The 19,356-nt window shown below is 38.7% G+C and overlaps 1 protein-coding gene across 1 annotated transcript in view; it reads left to right on the top strand.

Moving 5' to 3' along the window:
• The window catches only part of PIKFYVE (phosphoinositide kinase, FYVE-type zinc finger containing), a 563,129-nt gene that overhangs the window by 388,267 nt on the left and 155,506 nt on the right, over positions 1-19,356 (top strand). The window contains exon 36 of the mRNA XM_053713067.1: positions 11,154-11,257. Coding sequence (XP_053569042.1) covers positions 11,154-11,257 — 104 coding nt within the window. The remainder of the gene's footprint in view (positions 1-11,153; positions 11,258-19,356) is intronic.

Raw genomic sequence — 19,356 nt, 5'->3', positions numbered from 1 at the left:
AAAGTTCTGTTTTTGATGGCTATTTCCTCGGCTCGAAGAGTCTCTGAGTTATCTGCCTTACATTGTGATTCTCCTTATCTGATTTTTTATTCAGACAAGGTAGTCCTGCGTACTAAACCTGGGTTCTTACCTAAGGTAGTTACTAACAGGAATATCAATCAAGAGATTGTTGTTCCATCTCTGTGTCCTAACCCTTCTTCAAAGAAGGAACGACTTTTGCATAATCTGGACGTAATCTGGACGTAGTCCGTGCCCTGAAATTCTATTTGCAGGTAACTAAAGATTTTCGTCAAACTTCTTCCCTGTTTGTCGTTTACTCTGGACAGAGAAGAGGTCAAAAGGCTTCGGCTATCTCTCTCTCCTTTTGGCTTAGTAGCATAATACGCTTAGCCTATGAGACTGCTGGACAGCAGCCTCCTGAAAGGATTACAGCTCATTCTACTAGAGCTGTGGCTTCCACCTGGGCCTTTAAAAATGAGGCCTCTGTTGAACAGATTTGCAAAGCTGCGACTTGGTCTTCGCTTCACACTTTTTAAAAATTTTACAAATTTGACACTTTTGCTTCCTCGGAGGCTATTTTTGGGAGAAAGGTACTTCAGGCAGTGGTTCCTTCTGTTTAATGTTCCTGCCTTGTCCCTCCCTTCATCCGTGTACTTTAGCTTTGGTATTGGTATTCCATAAGTAATGGATGACCCGTGGACTGACTACACTTAACAGGAGAAAACATCATTTATGCTTACCTGATAAATTCCTTTCTCCTGTAGTGTAGTCAGTCCACGGCCCGCCCTGTTTTTACGGCAGGTCTAAATTTTAATTAAACTCCAGTCACCACTGTACCCTGTGGTTCCTCCTTTCTCGTCTGCTTTGGTCGAATGACTGAATATGATAGGTGAGGGGAGGAGCTATATAGCAGCTCTGCTGGGTAATTCTCTTGCAGTTTCCTGTTAGGAAGAGATATATTCCATAAGTAATGGATGACCCGTGGACTGACTACACTACAGGAGAAAGGAATTTATCAGGTAAGCATAAATTATGTTTTATTTTATTCATCAGAAATTAATTGCCAATATATGGTGACCAAAATTGACTTTACTGTCATTTTAAGACATTAAAGGGACACTGAACCCAAATGTTCTCTTTCATGATTCAGATAGAGCATGACATTTTAAGTAACTTTATAATTTACTCCTATTAACAGTTTTATCAAGGATATTTTGTTTTAGTGTGTGGAGCTTATGTTTCAATGCCAAACATAGTATAGTCATATAACACAATTTATATATGCAAGAAGATCACTTATCAAAGAATAGTGCAGATTAATTTACTTGACTAGGTTGGTAGTAGGAGATGTTTAACTTTAAAGTATTCCAGATCCTTTACATTCCAGCAAGACAAGTACTGTTGCTTTTCTGGTCTTTTTCAACAAAATGGTTACACACCTTACCCCTTCAGATGAAATCTTAGCACTGTTGTATCACTTGTTTCCTGCTGTTCGCTGGCTGAATTTTGCAATCAAGTATCTAAAGTGGTGTATGCAGGGGCAACTAGTGTTTCATGTACTGTCTTCTGAATGGCTTTTGTTAATTGAAAGATATCCATCTCCAGCACTGTTTTTTGTTTTTTAACCACCACTAAATCCTCTGTGGCCAGATACTTTGAATAAGGGTTAAGTAATGCTGACTAGTATGCAATTAGTAAACTGTGCAACACTTGCTGTTATTTCAAGTCATTGCTTGTAAGTACACAAAGAAAATTACATACTCCATTCTAAAGTGCAAGAATTGGCCAAGGTTGATGTCATAAAGCTAATATCTAGAGGGCTAGTGAGCGTTACCTGTATGACTGTATTTCCTGGTGTAAGTGAGCTAGCACATTATGATTTAGCTCCCCAGATGGAAGTTTTGAAATCTGCTGGCTTTCATGAGATCCATATATGCCATGCAAAAGAAACCAGATATGGCTTAAACCACTGGTCGACAAATCTGTTGCATTGGTATTCGTATATAGATACATGAAGAATAACCATAAAAATTGGGAGCCAGTGATAAAATACTAGGGGCCAGTGGCTCCCTGGCTTAAACATTTGGCTTTCTTCTGATTCTGGAGATAAATTATCCTTCTGCAACTACCAGCCTTCTGAGACATTTACAACACCAGAATAACTACTGAACATAGCAAGACAGAAGTTAGAGTGGCAGAGAATGTATACCTTTCAGTGTACCCACTTATTGACTCATATTACTCAATTACACTTCATACCAACACCTGCACTCAAAGTATCCCAAATTTACAGAAATATGGGTATTTGGCTTTTAGATATGGAAAAGAACCACAGCTTCCTTCACAAACATGGGTATTAGCGTTAAGTCAGCTATCCCCAAAGTAGCTTTCACATAGTTTGAAATTCTATAAAAATAAATTATATCTCTTAATGCACTCTAGAAACAGAACTTGCTGCTTCTTCATTTCTCAATGGACTACAAGATACAATAGAGAAACATACATATATTAAACTTATTCTATGTATACTATCTATATTTACACACTGTTTGTGGAATATTTAAAATTGGCTGACTAGCTGGTTTCAGTCTTAGTATTTTTGTATTATCTTATTTAATAGTCCAGATGTCTTGCCTAAATATTATTTTATACAAACATTGCAGTAAGTGAATTATTGCTTTTTAGAAGTGTGCTAATATTATATTCTGTCCTTGTCATTGTAGAACAGTTATGATATATCTTGCTATGCTGATGCATTTTTGAAAGGGCAACTAACTGTAATGCTTTTCTTTTAATGTCTTCATAATGACTAATACTAACTGCAATAGTTGCAGGTATTAGAAATTGCTCACTTAGGTTTATTCTTGTATATGAAATAGCTGTGTGTGTGTTTTTTTTTTTTTTGCTAATTGAAACCACCACACATAATGAAAAATGTCAGTACCTTAGTGTTAGCCTTTGTGGATAGAGACAGGCTAATTTATGTTCTTGAGAAAGATAAGTAGTGATTTCAATTACCAAAACCAGCTATTTCAGATACAAAAATAAACCTACAGAAACAATTATGCTGGTATAACAAGACACTTTAAGGGGAAACAATTTTTACAGTGCAATGTCCTTTTAAACATCTGTAGAAACATTTTATCTTATGTGTTTTCTTTCATTTTAAACTCAGTTATTATCATTTTAAATGCACTATTTAATGGCTTTCTGGCAAAAAAAATCATCTTAAATCTGGGTCCAATTTTAGTCTATGGCAGTATTTCTGTTCTACTGATATCAGTCTGACTACTGACCTCAATTTTAAATAGGTCATATCATTTCAGACTTGAATTGGTCTTTTTTCTGTTATGCCATACTAATTCATCTTTGTCGTTTCTGCTTTTTATTTTGTTGAATTGCTTTTTCTCTGTATCATTCTCTGTATTAAAATGATTTATACAGATTTGAGATGCAAGCTATAGCTGGCTATAGTAACAATATAACAGACAAAGAAACTATTATTTAGTACTTTATAATATTAGCCATAACCTAGAATAACTGGATTGAATTAGGTATATCTAAGCAGCAAATGAGACCATGCAGACTTGCTACCATTTGTTTTCAATATTGACTGCTTATTTCTTTCATGTAATTAGCAAGAGTCCATGAGCTAGTGACGTATGGGATATACATTCCTACCAGGAGGGGCAAAGTTTCCCAAACCTTAAAATGCCTATAAATACACCCCTCACCACACCCACAATTCAGTTTTACAAACTTTGCCTCCGATGGAGGTGGTGAAGTAAGTTTGTGCTAGATTCTACGTTGATATGCGCTCCGCAGCAAGTTGGAGCCCGGTTTTCCTCTCAGCGTGCAGTGAATGTCAGAGGGATGTGAGGAGAGTATTGCCTATTTGAATGCAGTGATCTCCTTCTACGGGGTCTATTTCATAGGTTCTCTGTTATCGGTCGTAGAGATTCATCTCTTACCTCCCTTTTCAGATCGACGATATACTCTTATATATATATATACCATTACCTCTGCTGATTCTCGTTTCAGTACTGGTTTGGCTTTCTACAAACATGTAGATGAGTGTCCTGGGGTAAGTAAATCTTATTTTCTGTGACACTCTAAGCTATGGTTGGGCACTTTGTTTATAAAGTTCTAAATATATGTATTCAAACATTTATTTGCCTTGACTCAGAATGTTCAACATTCCTTATTTTCAGACAGTCAGTTTCATATTTGGGATAATGCATTTGAATTAATCATTTTTTCTTACCTTCAAATTTGACTCTTTTTTCCCTGTGGGCTGTTAGGCTCGCGGGGGCTGAAAATGCTTAATTTTATTGCGTCATTCTTGGCGCGGACTTTTTTGGCGCAAAAAATCTTTTCCGTTTCCGGCGTCATACGTGTCGCCGGAAGTTGCGTCATTTTTTGACGTTATTTTGCGCCAAAAATGTCGGCGTTCCGGAAGTGGCGTCATTTTTGGCGCCAAAAGCATTTAGGCGCCAAATAATGTGGGCGTCTTATTTGGCGCTAAAAAAATATGGGCGTCGCTTTTGTCTCCACATTATTTAAGTCTCATTTTTCATTGCTTCTGGTTGCTAGAAGCTTGTTCTTTGGCATTTTTTCCCATTCCTGAAACTGTCATTTAAGGAATTTGATCAATTTTGCTTTATATGTTGTTTTTTCTCTTACATATTGCAAGATGTCTCACGTTGCATCTGAGTCAGAAGATACTTCAGGAAAATCGCTGTCTAGTGCTGGACCTACCAAAGCTAAGTATATCTGCTATAAACTTTTGGTAGCTATTCCTCCGGCTGTTGTTTGTATTAATTGTCATGACAAACTTGTTAATGCAGATAATATTTCCTTTAGTAAAGTACCATTGCCTGTTGCAGTTCCTTCAACATCTAAGGTGCAGAATGTTCCTGATAACATAAGAGATTTTGTTTCTGAATCCATCAAGAAGGCTATGTCTGTTATTTCTCCTTCTAGTAAACATAAAAAATCTTTTAAAACTTCTCTCCCTACAGATGAATTTTTAAATGAACATCATCATTCTGATTCTGATGATTCTTCTGGTTCAGAGGATTCTGTCTCAGAGATTGATGCTGATAAATCTTCATATTTATTTAAAATGGAATTTATTCGTTCTTTACTTAAAGAAGTACTAATTGCTTTAGAAATAGAGGATTCTGGTCCTCTTGATACTAATTCTAAACGTTTAGATAAGGTATTTAAATCTCCTGTGGTTATTCCAGAAGTTTTTCCTGTTCCTAATGCTATTTCTGGAGTAATTTCCAAAGAATGGGATAAATTGGGTAATTCATTTACTCCTTCTAAACGTTTTAAGCAATTATATCCTGTGCCGTCTGACAGATTAGAATTTTGGGACAAAATCCCTAGAGTTGATGGGGCTATTTCTACCCTTGCTAAACGTACTACTATTCCTACGTCAGATGGTACTTCGTTTAAGGATCCTTTAGATAGGAAAATTGAATCCTTTCTAAGAAAAGCTTATCTGTGTTCAGGTAATCTTCTTAGACCTGCTATATCATTGGCTGATGTTGATGCAGCTTCAACTTTTTGGTTGGAAACTTTAGCGCAACAAGTAACAGATCATGATTCTCATAATATTATTATTCTTCTTCAGCATGCTAATAATTTTATCTGTGATGCCATTTTTGATATTATTAGAGTTGATGTCAGGTTTATGTCTCTAGCTATTTTAGCTAGAAGAGCTTTATGGCTTAAGACTTGGAATGCTGATATGGCTTCTAAATCAACTCTACTTTCCATTTCTTTCCAGGGTAACAAATTATTTGGTTCTCAGTTGGATTCTATTATCTCAACTGTTACTGGTGGGAAAGGAACTTTTTTACCACAGGATAAAAAATCTAAGGGTAAAAACAGAGCTAATAATCGTTTTCGTTCCTTTCGTTTCAACAAAGAACAAAAGCCTGATCCTTCATCCTCAGGAGCAGTTTCAGTTTGGAAACCATCTCCAGTCTGGAATAAATCCAAGCCTGCTAGAAAGGCAAAGCCTGCTTCTAAGTCCACATGAAGGTGCGGCCCTCATTCCAGCTCAGCTGGTAGGGGGCAGGTTACGTTTTTTCAAAGAAATTTGGTTCAATTCTGTTTACAATCTTTGGATTCAGAACATTGTTTCAGAAGGGTACAGAATTGGTTTCAAGATGAGACCTCCTGCAAAGAGATTTTTTCTTTCCCGTGTCCCAGTAAATCCAGTGAAAGCTCAAGCATTTCTGAATTGTGTTTCAGATCTAGAGTTGGCTGGAGTAATTATGCCAGTTCCAGTTCCGGAACAGGGGATGGGGTTTTATTCAAATCTCTTCATTGTACCAAAGAAGGAGAATTCCTTCAGACCAGTTCTGGATCTAAAAATATTGAATCGTTATGTAAGGATACCTACGTTCAAAATGGTAACTGTAAGGACTATCTTGCCTTTTGTTCAGCAAGGGCATTATATGTCCACAATAGATTTACAGGATGCATATCTGCATATTCCGATTCATCCAGATCATTATCAGTTCCTGAGATTCTCTTTTCTGGACAAGCATTACCAGTTTGTGGCTCTGCCGTTTGGCCTAGCTACAGCTCCAAGAATTTTTACAAAGGTTCTCGGTGCCCTTCTGTCTGTAATCAGAGAACAGGGTATTGTGGTATTTCCTTATTTGGACGATATCTTGGTACTTGCTCAGTCTTTACATTTAGCAGAATCTCATACGAATCGACTTGTGTTGTTTCTTCAAGATCATGGTTGGAGGATCAATTTACCAAAAAGTTCAGACAAGGGTGACCTTTCTGGGTTTCCAGATAGATTCAGTGTCCATGACTCTGTCTTTAACAGACAAGAGACGTCTAAAATTGATTTCAGCTTGTCGAAACCTTCAGTCACAATCATTCCCTTCGGTAGCCTTATGCATGGAAATTCTAGGTCTTATGACTGCTGCATCGGACGCGATCCCCTTTGCTCGTTTTCACATGCGACCTCTTCAGCTCTGTATGCTGAATCAATGGTGCAAGGATTACACAAAGATATCTCAAATAATATCTTTAAAACCGATTGTACGACACTCTCTAACGTGGTGGACAGATCACCATCGTTTAATTCAGGGGGCTTCTTTTGTGCTTCCGACCTGGACTGTAATTTCAACAGATACAAGTCTCACGGGTTGGGGAGCTGTGTGAGGATCTCTGACTGCACAAGGAGTTTGGGAATCTCAGGAGGTGAGATTACCGATCAATATTTTGGAACTTCGTGCAATTTTCAGAGCTCTTCAGTTTTGGCCTCTTCTGAAGAGAGAATCGTTCATTTGTTTTCAGACAGACAATGTCACAACTGTGGCATACATCAATCATCAAGGAGGGACTCACAGTCCTCTGGCTATGAAAGAAGTATCTCGAATTCTGGTTTGGGCGGAATCCAGCTCCTGTCTAATCTCTGCGGTTCATATCCCAGGTATAGACAATTGGGAAGCGGATTATCTCAGTCGCCAAATGTTGCATCCGGGCGAATGGTCTCTTCACCCAGAGGTATTTCTTCAGATTGTTCAAATGTGGGAGCTTCCAGAAATAGATCTGATGGCGTCTCATCTAAACAAGAAACTTCCCAGGTATCTGTCCAGATCCCGGGATCCTCAGGCGGAGGCAGTGGATGCATTATCACTTCCTTGGAAGTATCATCCTGCCTATATCTTTCCGCTTCTAGTTCTTCTTCCAAGAGTAATCTCCAAGATTCTGAAGGAATGCTCGTTTGTTCTGCTGGTAGCTCCGGCATGGCCTCACAGGTTTTGGTATGCGGATCTGGTCCGGATGGCCTCTTGCCAACCGTGGACTCTTCCGTTAAGACCAGACCTTCTGTCGCAAGGTCCTTTTTTCCATCAGGATCTGAAATCCTTAAATTTAAAGGTATGGAGATTGAACGCTTGATTCTTGGTCAAAGAGGTTTCTCTGACTCTGTGATTAATACTATGTTAAAGGCGCGTAAATCTGTATCTAGAGAGATATATTATAGAGTCTGGAAGACTTATATTTCTTGGTGTCTTTCTCATCATTTTTCTTGGCATTCTTTTAGAATACCGAGAATTTTACAGTTTCTTCAGGATGGTTTAGATAAGGGTTTGTCCGCAAGTTCCTTGAAAGGTCAAATCTCTGCTCTTTCTGTTCTTTTTCACAGAAAGATTGCTATTCTTCCTGATATTCATTGTTTTGTACAAGCTTTGGTTCATATAAAACCTGTCATTAAGTCAATTTCTCCTCCTTGGAGTTTGAATTTGGTTCTGGGGGCTCTTCAAGCTCCTCCGTTTGAACCTATGCATTCATTGGACATTAAATTACTTTCTTGGAAAGTTTTGTTCCTTTTGGCAATCTCTTCTGCCAGAAGAGTTTCTGAATTATCTGCTCTTTCTTGTGAGTCTCCTTTTCTGATTTTTCATCAGGATAAGGCGGTGTTGCGAACTTCTTTTGATTTTTTACCTAAAGTTGTGAATTCCAACAACATTAGTAGAGAAATTGTGGTTCCTTCATTATGTCCTAATCCTAAGAATTCTAAGGAGAAATCGTTGCATTCTTTGGATGTTGTTAGAGCTTTGAAATATTATGTTGAAGCTACTAGTCTTTCCGTAAGACTTCTAGTCTATTTGTTATCTTTTCCGGTTTTAGAAAAGGCCAGAAAGCTTCTGCCATTTCTTTGGCATCTTGGTTGAAATCTTTAATTCATCTTGCCTATGTTGAGTCGGGTAAAACTCCGCCTCAGAGGATTACAGCTCATTCTACTAGGTCAGTTTCTACTTCCTGGGCGTTTAGGAATGAAGCTTCGATTGATCAGATTTGCAAAGCAGCAACTTGGTCCTCTTTGCATACTTTTACTAAATTCTACCATTTTGATGTATTTTCTTCTTCTGAAGCAGTTTTTGGTAGAAAAGTACTTCAGGCAGCGGTTTCAGTTTGAATCTTCTGCTTATGTTTTTCATTAAACTTTATTTTGGGTGTGGATTATTTTCAGCAGGAATTGGCTGTCTTTATTTTATCCCTCCCTCTCTAGTGACTCTTGTGTGGAAAGATCCACATCTTGGGTAATCATTATCCCATACGTCACTAGCTCATGGACTCTTGTTAATTACATGAAAGAAAACATAATTTATGTAAGAACTTACCTGATAAATTCATTTCTTTCATATTAGCAAGAGTCCATGAGGCCTGCCCTTTTTTTGTGGTGGTTATGATTTTTGTATAAAGCACAATTATTCCAATTCCTTATTTTATATGCTTTTGCACTTTTTTTATCACCCCACTTCTTGGCTATTCGTTAAACTGAATTGTGGGTGTGGTGAGGGGTGTATTTATAGGCATTTTGAGGTTTGGGAAACTTTGCCCCTCCTGGTAGGAATGTATATCCCATACGTCACTAGCTCATGGACTCTTGCTAATATGAAAGAAATGAATTTATCAGGTAAGTTCTTACATAAATTATGTTTTTGTGGGTGGATTATAAGGATTGTTATTTATTGTATTTCTTGACCTTCTTTGATGCATCAAGCTGATTGCCCATTCTCTTTAGGATTTTGTGATGTGGCTTCAGTAATAAAGAGGAGACCCCTCTCTATTATCAAGTTTCTAAAATGATACTCTATATTAGTTTGTAATATGCATTCATTAGTATGAGTTTGATTTAAAGGGCTATCATAATTGACAATAACCTCACTTCCTATACCAGATGCATTTTCTTTCCTAAGATACGGTGAGTCCACGGAATCATAAATAATTGTTGGGAATATCACTCCTGACCAGCAGGAGGAGGCAAAGTGCACCACAGCAAAGCTGTTAAACATCACTTCCCTTCCCACAACCCCCAGTCATTTCCTTTGCCTTTAGTACAAGGAGGAGGTTATTTACATTGTTTTGCTGCATAAGCGTCTGTCGGATGTGCCAGATATGCAATCTTTTTGTCAGGCCTTGGTCAGTATCAGGCCTGTGTTTAAATCTGTTGCTTCTCCTGGGCGCCTTAACTTTGTTCTTAAAGTTTTGCAGCAAGCTCCGTTTGAGCCATTGCATTCCATAGATATTAAGTTATCTTGGAAGATTTTGTTTCTTATTGCTATCTCTTCTGCTCGGAGATTCGCCTTATCTTATCTTTCATGCCGATGAGGTGGTTCTTCGTACTAAGTTAGGTTTCTTCCTAAAGTGGTTTCGAACAGAATTTTAATCAAGAAATTGTTGTTCCTTCTCTTTGTCATAGTTCTTTTCTGAGGAACGTTAGTTGCACAATTTAGGGTTGTGCATGCTTTAAAATGTTATCTATAGGTGATTAAGGATTTTTTGCCAGTCGTCTGCCCTATTTGTTTGGTTTTCTGGGAAACGTATAGGTCAGAAAGCTTCTGCTACTTCTTTCTCTCTGGTTGAGAAGTACAATTGGTTTTGCTTATGGGACTGCTGGGCAGCAGTCTCCTGAGAGAATTACAGCTCATTCCACTAGGGTTTTCTATGTTTCAAAAATGAAGTTTCTCTGGAACGGTTTTGCAAGGCTGCAACTTGGTCTTCTCTGCATACCCTGTCCACATTTTACAAATTTGATTATTTTACCTCGTCTGAGGTTCTTTTGGGAGAAAGGTTCTTCAAGCGGTGGTGCCTTTTGTTTAGGTTACCTGTCTTGTCCCTCCCTAATCATCTGTGTCCTCTAGCTTGGGTATTGGTTCCCAACAGTAATTGATGATTCCGTAGACTCACCGCATCGTAGGAAAGAAAACAAAATTTATGCTTACCTGATAAATTTATTTATTTCCGGATACGGTGAGTCCATGGCCCACCCTTTATTTTAAGACAGTTAATTTTAACTTTAACCTCAGGCACCTCTACACCTTGTGTTGTTTCCTTTTTCTCAATTTTTCTTTGGTCGAATGACTGGGGATTGTGGGAAGGGAAGTGATGTTTAAACGTTTTCTTTGCCTCCTCCTGCTGGCCAGGAGTGATATTCCCAACAGTAATTAATGATTCAGTGGACTCACTGTATCCGGAAAGAAAGAAATTTATCAGGTAAGCATACATTTTGTTTTTGTCTCATCCCCATATATGTAATATACCTCTGTATATAATATGTACATTATATATACATTATAAATAATAATGATAATGATGTTTTGCTCTAGATGACCGGTTCATTTTGAAACAAATGCCTCGTTTGGAAGTTCAGTCTTTCCTTGACTTTGCTCCACACTATTTCACTTATATTACAAATGCTGTACAGATGCAGGTAAGAAGTATTTATTGTGTATTTAGCCAATGAACCAATGTATTTGTTTTATTTTAAAAATAGGGTATTTAAAATATATTAGTTAGTCTTTGTGTGTGTTTGTACATATATGTATATATCCTTTCCCCCCATATTATTGAGATAATATTATGTACTGGGGGTATATATAGTAGCTTAAAGGGACACTGAACCCAATTTTTTTCTATCATGATTCAGATAGAGCATGTAATTTTAAGCAACTTTCTAATTTACTATTATCAAATTCTTTTCATTCTCTTGGTATCTTTATTTGAAATGCAAGAATGTAAGTTTAGATGCCGGACCATTTTTGGTGAACACACTGTGTTGATCTTGCTGATTGGTGGGTAAATTCACCTACCAATAAACAAGTGCTTTCCATGGTCTGAACCAAAAAATAGCTTAGATGCCTTCTTTTTCAAATAAAGAAAGCAAGAGAATGAAGAAAAATTTATAATAGGAGTAAATTAGAAAGTTGTTTAAAATTGCATGCCCTACCTGAATCACAAAAGAAAAAAATTGGGTTTAGTGTCCCTTTAAGTTAAAGCTTTCCAAATATTGACTTCTGCAATATATATTCTCCCCTTCATCCTGGCTTCAGTTAAAGTCTTTTGTGTCTGCCTGTTTGGTGGGCTATGTGGGCTGCCACTGTGTACAAGTCTGGCAGGGTTTTTAAACAGTTAAAGAACATTTGCTTCCCATCAGTACTGTTCTCTGCGGCTGTATGTTTCTGGCCATACATGATTTTTTTCCAGGCCACCAGCAGGTAGCCGGAGCTCCTTCATTCAGGCATCTAACCCACAAAAGTAGCCCAGAGCAATGGATTATAGTCACTGGATTCTAGCAATACGTTTAAACCCAGTGTTCTCCCTGGGACAATTTTAGCGGATGCTTGACCGTAAAACAAAGCTATTCCACCAAATGGATAGGAACAGGGGGAGCTCCACCTACACAAACTGCTAATTTTCAAAAGATAATATTACATGTATATAAAGTGATTGTGATATGTAAACAGTTTAGAATGGATGGGTCACCAAAGAATTAACAAAACCTTATAGCTCTAATGTTCAGTGAATAAGTCCCATCCAAGGAAAAGAAGGGGTATAGCACCCAAATATAGTCTCAGATCGCTGATCAGGCTGCTCCTCCAGACTCTGAGTACTTCAGCTCAGAGATGTCAATTCTATTAAGATAGAAGCAAAAATGGGTTCCACAGTATAAGATTAAATATATGTGAAGAAATCTACTCACATTTACTAACAACCTGAAAGGGGATTTCAGACCTGCTGGAATATCCAAGCTATCAGCAAGCTCACTCACTTTGGGAGATTCCACAAGACAGCTTGATTATTTTTAGCACAAACTACCAAGGCATTCATCATAGAACTTCTGTTCTTATAAGCATTTTGACTTTCTTATGAGAAAACAATCTGGAAATTTTCATTCCATTCCTGCATAAGAAAACATCTTTAAAACAAAGCCATTTTTAAACACTAGGGGGCAATGAAGTATTAGTAAAACCATTTTTATTACATGACCAGTAATTAATCAGGTTTTCACAAATAATTGATGGAACCATTTAATCAGTTCTACTCTGCTTATTGTTGCAGTTATTGCATTTATAAATTGACCCTATGTTCAACACTTCATTATATTTACATAATTCCTGTTAAAGTTTATTTAATAGTTCATTAGCCTAAAGTATTTCACTTTGGATATTAAAAATTCAGAAAATTAGATTTGGAAAATCACATTAATAAATGTATTGCAACAGGCTTTATATTTTACACAAAATCATAATTTTGCCTATGTCATTTATTTGAAGCTACGCTATAGAGAGATAGTTATATACAGAAAAGTCTATTTTCTTCTCTCTAATTGCAATCACTGTCCTAGGTATTACTGTAAAATACAAGAGTGTGAAGGGTGATTTGGTGTTTCCTTTGCACTATGATAATTTTGTGTTGTCCTTCTGATGTGAATCCTGGGGCCTCTTTCATTGCTGCTTGGAAAGGAGACTGCAATCCTAGCCCATCGCCAGCTGCAGTGAGAATCCCCTACCACACGGAACAGTTTGTGCAGTTTAATTAGGTCAAAATGGAAAAACATTTTCAGATTTTATTTCAATAACTGTTTGTACATCTATATTACCTAATATTAATATGTAATGTGTCCTCCTTTAGCTGAAATGACCTCCTGAATACATTTCTTTCCTAAGATATGGTGAGTCCACGGAATCAATTACTAGTGGGAATATCACTCCTGGCCAGCATGAGGAGGCAAAGAGCACTACAGCAAAGTTGCTATATATGTCACTTCCCTTACCCATAATCCCTAGTCATTCTCTTTGCCTGCGGTGCAGGTGGAGGTGAAGTTTTGGTGTCTGATCTACAATCAAGATTTTTTTTATTTTAAAAGCAGAGTAGGTTTGCTCTGATCTTTCTAAAAGGTCTAGCCTTAGCCCATGTCAGTCTCTTCAGTAGGGCAGTGGCGGCTTTTGAGCAATTGGGAACTTGTGGGGTACAATCCTCACTGCGTTTTCCCAAAACATTTTGCTGCCCTATTTAGATTTAGAGTAAGTTTACTCAGTCTTTCTGTATTTCCATAGGTCCATGTGAGGGATGGCATCATCTCAAACCAGGTGAGCTGTCCTACTGCTGGACAGATAAATGTTAAGGTAAGTGCCAGTTTTATTTTTCTATGTAAGCAGGGAAAAATGTGGCACTTATTCAGCTGAAACGTTACAGGGGATGTGTTTTATTATTCCTGTCAGGGTGCAGGTTTTCATGGCAGTTTTTGCAGGCACTGTTACTGTGACGAGTTATTTATTTTATTGATGGCTCAGTGAGGATCTGTTTTTAGTAACGGATTATGTACTTCTTTGGGGGGGGTTTATTGTTTGTTTTTAAGCCTGTTTTCAAGAAAGTTGTTTTTTGTTTTTTTTAAATGGCTTTTTTCGTCAGCTGTAGGAGCTTTTGGCGCTTTTCTTCACTTTCGCTTTTCTTCACTTCCTGTAGAGTGAGGTGCGCATATTTTAAATGGCTGTGCTGTTTAGAAGGCTTCTTGCTGTTTTTGCTTCTCTGGATCCGGATTGTAAACGGGATCGTTTTTTTCCTCAGTTTGCTGCAGGTTGCAGGACAGGTAAGACACCTCAGTAATTCTGCTGAGGTGTAGAGTGTTGCCTAGAGTATGTTTTTCTTGATTTGGTAAAATTAAATGGACATTTATTTATGAACAGTTTTTGTTCTGTATTATATCCTTTGTTAAAAGATAAAAAAAAAGTTTAAAAAAAAAATAAAGTTTTTTTTATTTGCTTCTTTTTTTCTTTTTGTATTATGGATCAAGAGACTGTGCAGGATGTTACCTGTAGCTTATGTTTTGATGCCCAGATGGAACCCCCAGTACCTTTTTGTTATTCATGTATTGAAAGAACTTTAGCTTATAGAAATAGACTTTTTGACCCTGAGCCATCATTAGCTAAGGCGGATGCTGTTCAGGAGCCTCCTGTTTCAGATGTGCCGCAGCTGTCTCCTCAAGCGTCTCAATCCTATTCATCTGCACATGCAGTGCCCTGCGTTTCCTCTCATGCTCTGTCTGGGGTTACTTTGCAAGATATTGCTGCCCAGGTATCCTCTGCGGTATCTGAGGCGCGGTCTGCTTTTCCTATGCTGCAGGGAAAACGCAAAATTAAATTTAAAGAAACCATAACTAAGGTTTCTGATCCTGAAGTGGCTAATCAAAGTATTTCCTCTCAGAAGTCTGAGGATGAAGATTCTTCGGGTGCATCTGTCATGTATGCCTTCTTTTGTTACTCTCCCTTTAAATTCCAGCTGCACCCTTTATAAGCCAACACCTATCTACATCCTGTGCTCAGTAATTTGGTCTTGTAGCTGGTTGTTTCTACAGCTGAAGCACAAGCTCTACCTCTTAGCTTGCATTTCATCCTGTCAGCGGTTTCTCGTTACAGGCTGCAACCTCCAACCTTTGGATATTGAAACTACTCCTTGTGTTATCCTGCAGGACCTCTGCTTATTCCCTCGCAACACTCAAGGATCATACCTGCAGTTTACCAACGCTATACCGATATCTGTGAGAACCATCACACGGAACCCAGGAAGGAACCCCGCCTCCTCTCACTCCTTCATACTTCTGGTATCGGTAAGACAAGCCGCTTCCCGCATCAGCATTGACAGAGCTCTCATGGAGGGATCAGACCGGTATCAGGTACTGTGCCTAACTATTTCAGTGCTGCCTGTCATTAACGGAACTGTTACATTTGATGTTGATAAGTCCTCTTTGTTATCCCCCAGTACTGCGGTCACAGCAAGGCTGCTTTAAGAGAACTGCTGCATATAGTTATCCTGAGTACACTGTCTTGAGGAGTCAGCTGGATCGCATTGTATTTACCAATTAATACTATGATTGGTTTATTCATTTGACACAGACCGTAATACTGCATAATCCTGCTGTTTGCTACCATACTTAGAAGGTTAATTGCTTCTCCTGTGTGATACCTTTCTGCTTAACCCTATATTTGGGCCCTCAGTCTAGGATCAGAACAGGGGTTAATGTAAAATCATCCCCGACATTTTGTGAGACTGAATGGTTTAACAAATAATTCCTCTAAGAGAAGCACACCATCTCTTACATACTCTTACAGCATCTGAGGGTGAAATCTCGGATTCAGGCAGTATAATTCCTTCTGCTGTTGCTGAAGTTGTGTCCTTCAGATTTAAGCTGGAACACCTCCACTTGTTACTTAAGGAGGTTTTGGCTACCTTGGATGACTCTGATACTAATATCGTTGTTAACCCTAAGAAGTCTAGTAAGCTGAACAAGTATTTTGATGTTCCCTCTGTGGTGGAGGTATTTCCTGTTCCAGACCGTGCTTCTGAGATTATTGCATAGGAGTGGGAGAGACCTGGTATTCCTTTTTCTTCGTCTCCTATTTTTAAGAAAATGTTTCCTATAGCTGACTCTATTAAAGAGTTGTAGCAAACAGTTCCTAAGGTGGAAGGAGCTATTTCCCCTTGGGCTAAGAGGACCACTATTCCCATAGAGGATAGTTGTTCCTTTAAGGATCAAATGGATAAGAAATTGGAGGCATTATTAAAGAAAATGTATGTTCACCAAGGTCTTCAGTGGCAGCCTGCAGTGTGTATTGCTACTGTTACTGTACAGTGCTGCAGTTTGATGCCTTGTCTGATTCTATTCACACAGATACTCCTCTTGAGGAGATCCAGGACAGGATTAAGGCTCTTAAGTTAGCCAATTCCTTTATTACGGATGCTTCCTTACAGGTCATTACACTAGGAGCAAAAATGTCTGTTTCTCTTGTTAAGTGTAGTCAGTCCACGGGTCATCCATTACTTATGGGATTATATCTCTCCCCAACAGGAAGTTGCAAGAGGATCACCCAAGCAGAGCTGCTATATAGCTCCTCCCCTCACATGTCATATCCAGTCATTCTCTTGCAAGTCTCAACAAAGGAGGTTGTGAGAGGAGACAGGAGTTTTTTACTTAATTCTTCAATCAAAAGTTTGTTATTTTAAAATGGCACCGGAGTGTGCTGTTTTTTCTCTCAGGCAGTATTTAGAAGAAGAAGATCTGCCTGCGTTTTCTATGATCTTAGCAGACGTAACTAAGGTCCACTGGCTGTTCTCGCGCATTCTGAGGAGGGGTAACTTCAGAAAGGGGAATAGCATGCGGGGTCCTCCGCAAATGAGGTATGTGCAGTATAATATTTTCTAGGAATGGAATTGACTAAGAAAACACTGCCGTTACCCATATGATGTAAGTACAGCCTTTAATGCAGTAGTAGCGACTGGTATCAGGCTGTTAAATGTATGCGCAGTTGAGTTATTTTCTAGGGACTAGAATTTGACTGAGAAAATACTGTTAATACTGAAATAAATGTATAAGCCTTAACTGCAGTAGAAGCGACTGGTAGCAGGCTTAGTGATAACTTTACATAACACTGGAAAAGTTGTTTTTAAAACGTTTACTGGCATGTTATTCGTTTTGTGAGGTACTTTGGTGATAAATCTTTTTGTGCATGATTTTTTTCCACATGGCTAACGTTTATTTCTGCATAGAAACCGTTGTAACAGGTCTCCCACTGTTGTAATATGAGTGGGAGGGGCCTTTTTTAGCGCCTTGTTGCGCAGATAAAATTCTAGCACAGTCTTCCTGCCTTTTCCTCCTTGATCCAGGACGTCTCCAGAGAGCTCAGGGGTCTTCAAAATTCAATTTTGAGGGAGGTAATCAGTCACAGCAGACCTGTGACAGTGTGTTTGACTGTGAGAAAAACGTTAAATCTAAAATTGATTATCCGGTTGTGGGTATTGAGGGGTTAATCATCCGTTTGCTAGTGGGTGCAATCCTCTGCTAAATTCATACATTTATTGTTAAAATTGTTGGCTATAACTGAATTAGTTCATTGTTATTTCAACTGTGACAGTTTTTTTTTTGTTTTTTTTTTGTGTTTTTAAAAGCGCTGCTGCGTTTTTTCATATTGCTTGTAAATTCACTGACAGTTTTTTTCCAAGCTTGCTAGCCTTCATTGCTAGTCTGTTAAACATGTCAGATACAGATGAATCTACTTGTTCATTATGTTTAAAAGCCAATGTGGAGCCCAATAGAAATTTGTGTACCAATTGTATTGATGTTACTTTAAATAAAAGTCAGTCTTTACCAGTAAAGAAATTATCACCAGACATCGAGGGGGAAGTTATGCCGTCTAACTCTCCTCACGTGTCGGTACCTTCGCCTCCCGCTCAGGAGGTGCGTGAGATTGTGGCGCCAAGTACATCAAGGCCCTTACATATCACTTTGCATGATATGGCTAATGTTATGAAAGAAGTATTATCTAATTTGCCTGAGTTAAGAGGCAAGCGCGATAGCTCTGGGTTTAGGACAGAGCGCGCTGATGACACGAGAGCCATGTCCGATACTGCGTCACAATTTGCAGAACATGAGGACGGAGAGCTTCATTCTGTGGGTGACGGGTCTGATCCGGGGAGACCGGATTCAGAAATTTCACATTTTAAATTTAAGCTTGAGAACCTCCGTGTATTGCTAGGGGAGGTGTTAGCGGCTCTGAATGATTGCGACACGGTGGCAATCCCAGAGAAATTATGTAGGCTGGATAAATACTATGCGGTACCGGTGTGTACTGACGTTTTTCCTATACCTAAAAGGCTTACAGACATTATTAGCAAGGAGTGGGATAGACCCGGTGTGCCTTTTTCCCCTCCTCCGATATTTAGAAAAATGTTCCCAATAGACGCCACCACACGAGACTTATGGCAGACGGTCCCTAAGGTGGAGGGAGCAGTTTCTACTATAGCCAAGCGTACCACTATCCCGGTGGAGGATAGTTGTGCTTTCTCAGATCCAATGGATAAAAAATTAGTAGGTTACCTTAAGAAAATGTTTGTTCAACAAGGTTTTATATTACAGCCCCTTGCATGCATTGCGCCCGTCACTGCTGCGGCGGCATTCTGGTTTGAGTCTCTGGAAGAGGCTATTCGCACAGCTCCATTGGATGAGATTATGAACAAGCTTAAAGCCCTTAAGCTAGCTAATGCATTTGTTTTGGATGCCATGGTGCATTTAACCAAACTAACGGCTAAGAACTCCGGATTCGCCATCCAGGCGCGCAGAGCGCTATGGCTTAAATCCTGGTCAGCAGATGTAACTTCTAAATCTAAATTGCTTAATATTCCTTCCTTCCTCAAAGGGCAAACCTTATTCGGGCCCGGCTTGAAAGAAATTATTGCTGACATTACTGGAGGTAAGGGTCACTCCCTTCCTCAGGACAGGGCCACACGACCTCTTATTAATGAGGGTGATCCACCCAGTTCCGCGGTCGGAACAAGGGCAAGGATTTTATTCAAATCTGTTTGTGGTTCCCAAGAAAGAGGGAACCTTCAGACCAATCTTGGACTTTAAGATCCTAAACAAGTTCCTAAGAGTTCCATCATTCAAAATGGAAACTATTCGACCCATCCTACCCATGATCCAAAAGGGTCAGTACATTACCACTGTGGACTTAAAGGATGCCTACCTTCACATACCGA

This window comes from Bombina bombina, chromosome 1 (assembly GCF_027579735.1).
Source record: "Bombina bombina isolate aBomBom1 chromosome 1, aBomBom1.pri, whole genome shotgun sequence".
In the NCBI taxonomy this organism is placed as follows: domain Eukaryota; kingdom Metazoa; phylum Chordata; class Amphibia; order Anura; family Bombinatoridae; genus Bombina; species Bombina bombina.
The sequence above is the reverse complement of the archived record's forward strand: the minus strand, read 5'-3'. Positions and strand labels throughout refer to the sequence as shown.